This window comes from Littorina saxatilis, unplaced genomic scaffold (genome assembly GCF_037325665.1).
Source record: "Littorina saxatilis isolate snail1 unplaced genomic scaffold, US_GU_Lsax_2.0 scaffold_934, whole genome shotgun sequence".
NCBI classification, from domain to species: domain Eukaryota; kingdom Metazoa; phylum Mollusca; class Gastropoda; order Littorinimorpha; family Littorinidae; genus Littorina; species Littorina saxatilis.
Window position 1 is genome coordinate 42501 of NW_027129634.1, and position 11128 is coordinate 53628.

The 11128-nt window shown below is 41.1% G+C and overlaps 1 protein-coding gene and 1 long non-coding RNA gene across 2 annotated transcripts in view; both read right to left on the minus strand.

The window, feature by feature from the left end:
* Nucleotides 1-9819, minus strand: part of LOC138957869 (protein mesh-like) — a gene marked incomplete at its 3' end in the record, with an annotated part of 33229 nt that extends 23410 nt beyond the window's left edge. Inside the window, exon 1 of the mRNA XM_070328909.1 lies at nucleotides 9514-9819. Coding sequence (XP_070185010.1) covers nucleotides 9514-9592 — 79 coding nt within the window. The remainder of the gene's footprint in view (nucleotides 1-9513) is intronic.
* Nucleotides 1631-6762, minus strand: LOC138957868 (uncharacterized). The gene is made up of 4 exons (XR_011453211.1): nucleotides 4462-6762; nucleotides 3601-3642; nucleotides 2989-3067; nucleotides 1631-2347 (listed from the first exon to the last, which is right to left on the minus strand). It is a non-coding gene; the product is annotated as an uncharacterized lncRNA (long non-coding RNA).
* Nucleotides 9820-11128: the final 1309 nt, after the last annotated feature.

Sequence of the window (11128 nt, forward strand, 5' to 3'; positions counted from 1 at the left end):
CCTGTGTTTTGTCTTGTAAATTATACTTTACTAAATGTGTACAGTATTCTAAGAAAAGAAAAATTCTTCCTTTTTATCATATCAATTGCCTCCCTTGAATTTTATTTGTAAAATAATTCTGAGAAAAAAAGCTTTCTACTTAAAAGCAGTGCAATCAAGAAAATGGGTACAACCTGTGTGTATACCTTTATTCCTTATTCTTTTTATTTAATTGAGGATGTCACTATGCAGTTTTACTGATTTAAAAAAAAATTCGCTTCAAATTATCTCCCTTGAACAAACACTTCTTTTTACAATTAAATTTTGTTTACACGAAGAGGTAGTTTTAAGGGTATATACAAGAAAACAATATTGCAACCTTAGATGTATTTACATTTGGACTAATTCCATTAAAAAAAAAATTCAAACTATAAATGATAAATCAAAATAAAACAGATTTTGAGGCTGTGCACAAGCTAATAGGATTAAACACGAAAGTCGTACCCAAGAATCGTCAAATACTTTTGCTAACAGCTATACTTAAACATAAGAAAATATGATCTGCATCTCTTGTTATGAAGATGATGGCACTGGTCCACCGAAGTGCATGCCATATATGCTTTACTGTGCGCTCTCCCTCTCAATGGTCTTTCTCTGGCTGACTCGATTCTGAGGAGATAAAAGAAAACACATTCAGTACAAGCTGTACAAAATAACAACAAAACTAGTATTACTTAAAGTAGCTGCTGGTTTCTGAGTATTTGATTGAAGGCCCAATCCGACTTGTAAGAAGTTTGCCCGACTGTCGCAGATTTGGTCAGGTAATTGCATGGAGTAAAATCATGCCTCAATTTGGTAACATACAAACTGCAATATTCTAAGGCTGTGAGTGTGAGAATACATCGGCGCCACTTTTTAAAAACTTTCTTTTTGTGTGTGCGCATGTTTTAGTGCCAAAAATGAATAGGCCGAGTGCTCTCTCTGCAAAACTTGTGTGAAGCTTCAGAGCTCTATCAATGGTTTGAAAGAAAAAACATACTTTTCCATTTTTGACGTTCTTGTTCCCTTCCCTGTGAAATTTACTGTCCGTAGGTTACCGGATTTTGTTAATGTCCGTGAAAACCTCAACTATTCATTGCTGAGTGCCTAGTGATAGCTATCCCCCTCAACGACCTAGCACTGCTGAATCCTGATTCTTCCCATTGTTTGATTCTGTAATGAAATTGTGTAGTTGGTAGTTATGTGAGCTTCTTTTTGGGGGTGGGGGGGTGTCGGGGGGGGGGGGGGGGTTATTTAACCATCAGATCACAAAGTAAGACTTCATTGTAATGTGCAGATATTTGTTCAGGTGCCCACCATTTTCTATGTGAAAACATGTTGCTAACTAACATGAACCCAACCATAAAACGTGATGTAGGTGAGTAGCCCATCTAGAAAAAAGAACCTGTTCTAATTCCGAATTAGAACAGGTTCTTTTTTCTAGATGGGCTACTCACCTACATCACGTTTCATGGTTGGGTTCATGTTAGTTAGAAACATGTTTTCAAATTCTCATCAGGCAATCACGGCTGACACTAAACACAGAACAGGTGGGAAAGACATAATTCAATCTACTCACCTTCCTTGCATTGTGAGACTGGCCATAATGAATCTGCTGAAGTAGTTCCTGCACATATTTAATCAAATATTCATCTTAATAACGTGTTAATATCGCTTGTTCTAGCAAATCAGACTTGACAGTTTTCTGAAGGCTTGCACAATTTAAGAGCTTGCCTGTCCCCAATCATTACAATAAGAAACAACATCTAGTATGCAAGTATTTTCAGGGTATGAAGGTTTTAATATAATGTCGGTTCTTCTGGGGGCATGGAGAAACACCTCACACAACAAATTTCAAACAATTGAGGTCACACCATAGGTTTACTCACAAACAAACAACAGCAATACAATAAACAGTCTGCAAACGCCTACATGTTGTCTACACTAGGTATAAAGAAACAAAGAAGCACATGAAGACGGGCTTTGTCAAGTAGACCATTATAGCGAATGAGCAACAGCTGATGATCCAGACCACCAAATTGACATGATTTCCCCTTATTCAGTTTGTGATTGTAGTCATATTGACGATGCATGACTTCAATTTTTCTAAGTAAGTCTCTTGGTGCGTTTACGGATACATTCATTGTCACAATTACGACATGCTAATGTCTAACCTGGGTAAACTTCAATTCATGACTTTTTTTTTAACTGGCATAGACATTATGAGCATACCAGAATTATTTTCCTGTTAGACTGTCTTCTTCTTTTTCTTCTTCTGCGTTCGATATTCATGGCTGTCATATCGTCAGGTCAGTGGCTGCCATGAAGTCTGCATAAACCAATTAAATAAATAATTAAGGAAAAAAACCACCCTTACATCATAATAAATCAGAACCATCAAAACCACCCCCCACCCATCCAATAAAACCTGCATAAAAAAAACACTTCAAAATAAAAAAAATGAAAACATTTAATTCCACTTCAAAAATATAAAAGTTGTTATGTTTTATTTTCATTATCTCTTTACACACACAAAAATTGCTGTGCAAATCTGTTTAAAAACATCAATGCCCGAGACACCAGTAACCTGTTTATGTTGTTGACCTTGTAGCTTTTCAGTTTAAGAGGCTGTTCAAAAAACCGTTTCCCTGGAATCTGCACTATGATAACCATGAATAATACCGTAGGGAAAATATTACATCACCAAGACCTAAGAAATAACACCAACCGACACTCCTCACCCTTATTTCACCCACTATGCCAACCCAAAGACTGGAAAATAATCATCAAATACAGAATGAACAAAAATGCTTGATTTCATTTCTTCAATGATAAGTTGAAAATCTTCATTCTTCATAATAATGTTATTGGCATAATGTGTAATTGCCACAATTTACAGAGTTTTATGAAAAAATGGTGCGATAAAAACCAAAGGGAAAACATTTGTTCATATACTGATACCTTATTTACCTTGTGGCTTGTGTGCCCCAGGTTTAGGAGCTGCTCAAACGTCCATTGCTCCTCAGTCTGCAAGAAATTAAGCGATGGCCTGAAGGAGAATGGAAAAAAAATCCTTTGTCAGCACCCTGTGTATGTGTGTGGGTGGGTGTTTTAGATAAATAGGCAGGGTGGGGGGGTGTGGGTGTGTGCAATAGGTACCACGCCTAATGCAGTCTGCAAAACAAGTGCAACACTTCTACAGAGCTTTTATGATACAAAGCTTCAAATAAGAAACACATTACAATCAAATGAAAGCTGAGCCTGTCATTGCAAAATAAGAAGGAATATACAACAATCCAGTGGCATGTAAAATAGTGTTCCTTCAGAAAGATGGCTCTGACAGCAGAAACAATTTAACTTGAAGTTTGAGTCAAAAATTATTTCTCTACATTAGCGAACGTAGGCTACTTGCAGTTATACCCCTCACACATGAAATATTCACAGATTGAATAACAGTTTGTTCCCAATGTTGCTTCCGTGTATCGGTTAGATCCATCTCGGTTAGATCCATCTGCAGAGTACGGATTGTCATCCGTTTAAAAAGGAAAAACAATCAGAACTTGTCATCAGTGATCAACCTACCTTGCAAGAGTGGGGTGAAACACTCACTTCCTGCCAACATGTCTGCAAAAAAAAAGGAAACAATGCCAATGAAAGCTTAAAATGAGCCTTGTGTTCAATATGTGTACACGTGCTTCATTTCTGGGGTGAAAGTGTAAAATATATCGATGGATTGATAGAACAATATAGCCTCAAGTTCACCGCACCAAAAAATACTTATCAATCAACATTGTCATCACTCGATCAGCTATTCCATCTGTTTCATTTTGATTGGTGCTTTTGTGAACAAGAAACACTTAAAGGCATACTAACGCACTCCCGTGTTTACAAAGTGTAGTTTGCCCACAATCGATGTCAAACGCACCATAAGACCATATAATGACGATACGTCACCATGCGCGGACCATAATACATGCATTACAGCTTGTTCTAGCCTCTGAAAAAGTGAGGATGTCAACAAAGCCGCGGTGTTCTCTCCCTTGCATCAACGTTACATGTGTTGCCAAATCTATAAATAGGACGATCCAGATCAAAATGAAAATTCAAATATCTCAACATTTAAGGGGTCCTAGACCACAATATTTTGCAGGGAACTTAATTTAGTCTGTCTCCAGCTGTTGGTAAAGCAATTAGCGTGTATAGTCATCGAGTACATATGGCTTTAACAAGTGGCTCTATCCCATCTCCCCCCTTTCCCCTATCCCATCTCCCCCCTTTCCCCGTCGCGATATAACCTTCGTGGTTGAAAACGACGTTAAACACCAAATAAAGAAAGAAAGAAATCTCTTTCATGTGTGTGTGTGATGGTGTGAGCGTGTGTGTGTTTGTGTACGTGTGTGTGTGTGTGTGTTTGTGAACAAGCTTTGAAAAACGTATGTTTACCTTGCTCTAGATCTACTGATTTTCGTAGGCGGAGACTTCTCTGCCGTGAGGGCGGCTTCGTTTCCCTGGCAGAATTCAACATCTTGTACAGATCTGCTGGTGATTTTCTTTTCCTCCGCTTCGTGAGTCACTTGATCCACAGATTTAACGAACATTGAATGTTCTTTTAGTTCTTGTGACGGAAGTACAATCAAGGAATTAAGTGGGCATTCCTGAGTCCTCTGCTGACTTCATGTCCACAAAGTAAATCGCACAAACTTGCAGGGTTTGAAGGGTAGTTTATTACTTTGAAGAAGAACAGCTAGTCGTCGCTGCCCGTTCAGCATTCTTCGCGCGACTTTTGCAGAGGAAGGCAATGCAGTTTTTTTTTCCCTGCTGAATGTTGCCAGGGTGCACAAACTGAGAAAGCATTCCCGATTTTCCACAATGTTCTACTTCTTTAGAGTCTTTTGCACAACATGATTTATAACTGCCAGTGTACGTCTAATTCATGATGCCTACCTGACAGCTGGGTCAAAAGTTACGTTCGAGAAAATATTCGAACTAAGTTCCAAACAACTCGAAGAGCAGACATGGGATTTTGGCAAGCGGAAACGCCGTAGATCTAATGTCATTCAAGGGTATCGTAATGTGGGAATGTCAAGGCCAGTTTTTGACTGGTTTTGAACTGAAGTTGGGCTCCGAATGGAAATAAACACTTCCTCCAGCTGCGCGACCCATTGATAACAACAGTTGGAACTGGTAGGAAGATGAACAGGTCTTGTGAACTGGCTACACACTGTTACGGTTCAAGTATAAGTTCAAAGTAAACACTCAACTGAGGTGGCAGGTAATGGCGGACTTGACTTCCTTCATAACCAAATATCACTCTTCTGACAAAAAAACGCAAATGCTATGTTAAACCGGAAAATAAATAAACCGGAAAAGGAAGCGCATCAAAACCAAAATGGCAGCCCCCATGAAATTCGAAAGGTCACGGAAAAAAGTCGTGAATAGCGTTCACGGGATACCTCCAGCTTCGCTGGGATAATAATAACGGGCATTTATAAAGCGCCTTATCAGAAGTTCAAAGCGCGTGACAACAATACATGTATACAAAAATCATACAATCACTGTCAGATTCAAACAACACATCATGCACATCTCACATCCCCAGACTCTATACTAAGGAACTATCCGTAGTGTTGTTGGAACAAGTGAGTTTTCAAATTGGACTTAAAAGATGAAATGGATGGAGAGTGACGTAATTGAAAGGGGAGTGAATTCCATAACTGAGGTCCATAATACGAAAACGTGCGGAAGCCATGAGCCTTGCGTTTAAAGCGACCTTGACGGAGAAGTCGAGCATCATCAGAAGAACGAAGGGTGCGAGAGGGAGTGTAGAGAGAGACCAGTTCAGAAAGATAGGCAGGTGCCGATTCAGAGATGATATTGTAGCAGAAGCAGGCAGCTTTATACCTAATACGTTCAGATACAGGAAGCCAGTGAAGTTCTTTCATGAGAGGAGTGCAGGGTTGTCGATGCTGTGCTCTGAAAATGAGACGTGCAGCAGAGTGTTGTACTTTTTGCAAGGGTTGGAGAGTGGAGTCAGGGCAGCCTATGAGAAGGGAGTTGCAGTAATCTAATCTGGACAGAATGCAGGATGTAACGAGAGTTTTAGTGGCATCAACAGTGAGAAATTTTCTTATGGAACCTATTCTTCTGATCTCAAAGTAACATGTCTGACAGACTTTTTTGATGTGTTGTTTCATTGAGAGGTGGGAGTCCATGATGAACCCAAGATTCCTAGCACTATCAGAGAGAGAAATGTCACTAGAACCTACTGTAATGGAGGCTGGAAGAGAAGTGGTCGAAGAGGAAGCTCCAGAGAAAAGAAGAAATTCAGTCTTGTCATCATTTAACTTGAGCATATTGTTTGTCATCCATGATTTAATATCTGAAGTGCAGTTTTGGAGAGTGTGCGTCACCGCTTGGATTTCTGTAGGCTTGCATGCTTGTTGGAGTTGTGTGTCGTCTGCAAAGAGGTAGTGATTGACTGCGTGTTGCTTGATGACGGCAGAGAGAGGAGTGGTGTATAGTACAAATAAAACTGGGCCTAGAACTGATCCCTGGGGAACGCCGAAACAGAGAGGAGATGGAGGAGATGAGAGATTATTGACAGACACATACTGACTACGGCCCTGTAGATATGAACTAAACCAGTGAAGAGCGGTAGAGTGAATGCCAAAAACAGATTCGAGACGAGAGAGCAGAACAGAGTGATCGATCGTATCGAACGCAGCTGAGTTATCCAAGAGAAGCAGAACAGAGCTCCCAACATTGCTGCCCTAAACTGGTTAACTTCAAACCTATTGCTAAATATAGCACAAGAATAGTTATGTGTGCGTGTGTGCGTGTATGCGTGTGTGCGTGTGAGTGTGCGTGCGTGCGTGCGTGTGTGTGTCAGTGTGTGTGTGTGTAAAATTAGGTGTTTGTGGTCATGTCCGTAACGATATTAAAAAATCATATCGTATAATGTAACCAGATTAGACATTTCCAATGGAGTTTTCGCGATAACAGCTGGAGTCCGAGTACCTGACTAAACAGAACATCATATAATTCAACACACTCCAATTAAAGGTACTGAACTTGTCAAATCCAGGTGCACGGAGCCCCTGGGGCTTTTAGTCATACCTCAGGCAGCTATCCGTTAGAAGAACTGCCAAGTTTCATTGACTTGCACCCAAAGAGTCTGCGATTTTTTTACGAATTAATTTCGTACTCGGACCCGGCTGGTCTTGACCTATTTTTGGATCTAAATTTAGATCAGGTAGATCACCACATCATGCACAAAAAGACACGTCACTAGCAAACTATGTCAGACATCATCATGAGTTTGTGTAAAACAAAATGGAGGCCGGAATCACTCAGTTGAATCGAACTCCGACCAAACACCACGTAATAACTAGGTTAATGTATGCACTCGCGTGAACAAGGGGAAACTGTCGAGCTTCACAGATGTCGTCGTTGGGTAGTTTTGGGTTTGTTTTACTACCATAGGAGGATTTTTGAACTGTAAATGCACTCAGCTGCAACAAACACGCAAAACGAAGGCTGTGAGCTGCACTGTGCCTTTAAATGTAACCAAATACATTATTAACACAGACCTCCGGCCGATGATATTTTAAAAAAAAAGCAAAGTTGCATTTTACTCATAAGGAAAAAATCAAACACGCTTTCAAACAAAAAGAAACAACAAATAAAAACGCCCGCCGACTGGCAACATTATTGCCCCTATGAAACAATTCAATCTAATGATATTTACGATGCGTGTCCAAACTGGAGTGCAGCGCCGCTCCCTTTTTAAGTACTTAACTGATAACGAAACACACACACACACACACACAGACACACACTGTCACATACACACACACACACGCAAGCACAAAATCAAAGCACGCACGCAAGCACACACACACACACAAGCACGCACGAACACACACACACACACACACACACACACACACACACACAGCTAAAGAAGGCGTGGGTCCGTTGAGTACATTTTGCACGAGACTGTGAGTAACGCGCGGAAGATGAACGCGTCCCGATATTTTATCTTGCCATACTAGCACAGTGAAAAAAGGCTGGGGAAAAAAACCATGACGAAACCGAAAAAAAACCGTTGCTGCACATCGACTGTGCCTTTATCCGCCCGAAATCGGAAGGCCTTTCAAATTTACGATGACTAACAGACACCAAACGGAAATATGAAAGGATAGGAGACGCTACAATATAGGCCAACACACACACACATACACACACACACAAACACGCTAGCACGTACGCGCGCACGTACGCACGCACGTACGCGCGCACGTACGCACGCACGAACGCGCGCACGTACGCACCCACGCACGCACGCACTCACATATGCACGCACGCCCCACGTACATACACACACTCACACACACACGCACACATGTATTTTGCAGTCAGTCACGTCAGAACACAGTATGAGAAGTGCATGTGTGCACACCGCACCACGAACAGCTAGACAGACACAGAAACTAACGGGCATATAGAAACATCCAGACCACAGGCTGACAGACAGACAGACAGGCAGGCAGTCAGGCAGGCAGTCAGGCAGACCGACAGACAGACAGACTGACAGACAGACAGACAGACAGACAGGCAGGCAGGCAGGCAGGCAGGCAGGCAGACAGACAGTGACCACTCATGATCGGTTAGGCCAACTTTTTATTAAGTACCAAATTCAAGCATTCTTTCTAGCCTGTGACCGAATTAGCTTAGCTCCCTGTGATTTTTCGAGTGACTTCTTGTGTCACATGTGTGTGTACGCAAAAAAAGAAGAAGAAAAACATAACAAAGAAATAAAACCGTCGGCGAGTCAAGAGTATATTGGACAGCAGTAGAGGTGACAGTGCCGCACAGATGTCAAAATCACGAAAAATGTAATAGATCGTTCACAATGTTATACCCATTTCTCAGCTTACATAAATCAATGCATAAGTAACTACGGGGACGTTCGGTTTCTAGTGCAATTCTGACTTCACCAGCAGTAACATGCAACTTAATTACGTGCGCAACGCACGTCTTGAAAACGTTTACTGTCATTATCACAAATGCTCAATGTTGCACAGTGCAGAGACAATGTCTACATGTATGTAGCCTAAATACTATATGCATAGCGGAATATTTGTATGAATTGTTCATTCAGCAAAAATCCCTAGGCTTAGGAAGTTTTAAAGCCAAGCCAGAGCAAAATGTGTTCATTCTTTTCGTGGGTTGTAAATAAAACTTTTACAGAAATGCCGCTCCAGGAAACATTGTCGAACACAAACCCGGAAATGTAAATCCTTCACTCAGATTAAGGCGCTTATGACTGAAGACTGATAAACGATAATGTAACATCATCATTAGAGACATCAGTATGCGTGAAAGTCGCAGAGTTCGACGGCAAATAACAAATGTTAAGCATTTTATCTGTTCCTGGCAACAGTCACAAAACGAAATCTTCTACAACACTTTGACAAATAAATGAAAACTCACCTCGAACAGACACGAACACAGAAACCAAAACCACGATACAAGACAAGGTGCGCAGGAAAATAGGAAGCCTCAACTCCATCTTTGGCCGGTCTTGCGGTCTTCGCCGGTCTTGCTATGAAGCGGCAAACGTTTTTTTGTTTCTGTCGAAACCGGTATAGTAATCTACAACTGGTTTGAAATTTAACGACAAGGTCAGATACCTGAAGAGTGTCGCTGTGAGCGTGTGTGGACGACAGACAGCACACAGTGCTGATAACAGCTACACGCTCTATCCTTTAGCAGATAACGGACACAGCTTGTCAACAGACCACTTCGCAGTCAACGACTGATTTACTAGTGTTAGAACGTGTGTTCGAGCTGCAGCCTATCTCGCCCAGTAATTATATTTTCACTTTGAGAAATCGAGCTTTGCAGTACAAAATACTGTGCAGTAGTTCTTGTCACTGTCGTGCACCGTGATTGTTGGGTATTTCCTGATGGTTCTGGCTTTTAAAGGAACAATCAGTTGCTTATTAAAGTTACTCATCGCGCGGCTGCGTCAGTGGTGTCTTTCCCACGGCTTGCTTGAAAATGACTAAGTAGAGAATGTGTGGTCAGGTGCGCGTGGGTGTAAAATCGGTAGTAAAAGAATAAACTGGAAGAATCAGATTATCAACTGGCAAAGTCATTGAGATAATCTATCACATGAAATTAATAAACCCTGAACTTCAAATGAGGTTCATTTCGGTGCGTTGAAACATTCTGGACGGAATTAGTAACATAATATTGCATGGGTAGCTCATTGAACAGCTTATAAGGTAACGATCCCATCCCTAAAATACAACTTGTACCTTCCTACGATCAAATACTGACGTTTAATGAATCCTATGTTCATTTATTTCATAATGGCAGCGTCGATGAACGATTTCCAAATAAGGAAATTTACATGGGTGTATTCTTTTATTGAGTGGCGGAAAAACAGATGAATATTTTTGTTCATATTCAGTCAATATTTGACTAAATGATTTAGCGAGGGCGGAATGTGTGTGTATATATATGTTTGTGAGTGTGAGTGTGTGTGTGTGTGTGTGTGAATGTGTGTGTGCGTGCGTGCGTGCGTGTGTGTGTGTGTTTGTGTTTGTGAAAAATGCCAAACACGCTATTGATAGAAGCACGGGAAGTGTTTTCCTTTTATTTGAATTGAGAGCCTTAGAGAATCGGATCATTCTACGCAGACCTGGCTCCAGTACCCATGTCTGTGTCTTCGATCTGTAATGTGTGTGTGTGTGTGTTTGTATGTGTGTGTGTTAGTGTATGTGTGTGTATGTGTGCGTCTGTGTGTGTGTATGTGTGCGTCTGTGTGTGTGTGTGTGTGCGTGTGTATGTGCGTGCGTGCTGCGTATGTGTGTGCGCTTGTTTGCATGTGTACTTATCTGTGCGTGCGCGATTGCATATGTGTTAGTGCCCGCGTGTGTGTATGTGTTTACAACACATTCGGTTGGTATTTTTGAATGAAATAATCATATTAGCAATTGTACACGAAGAATATACACTAGTGGCCATAGAATTGTGATATTGCCATGCCCACAAGGTAGTCCAAATGCCACCATCCGCTTGCCCGGATCTGTGCTTCTGA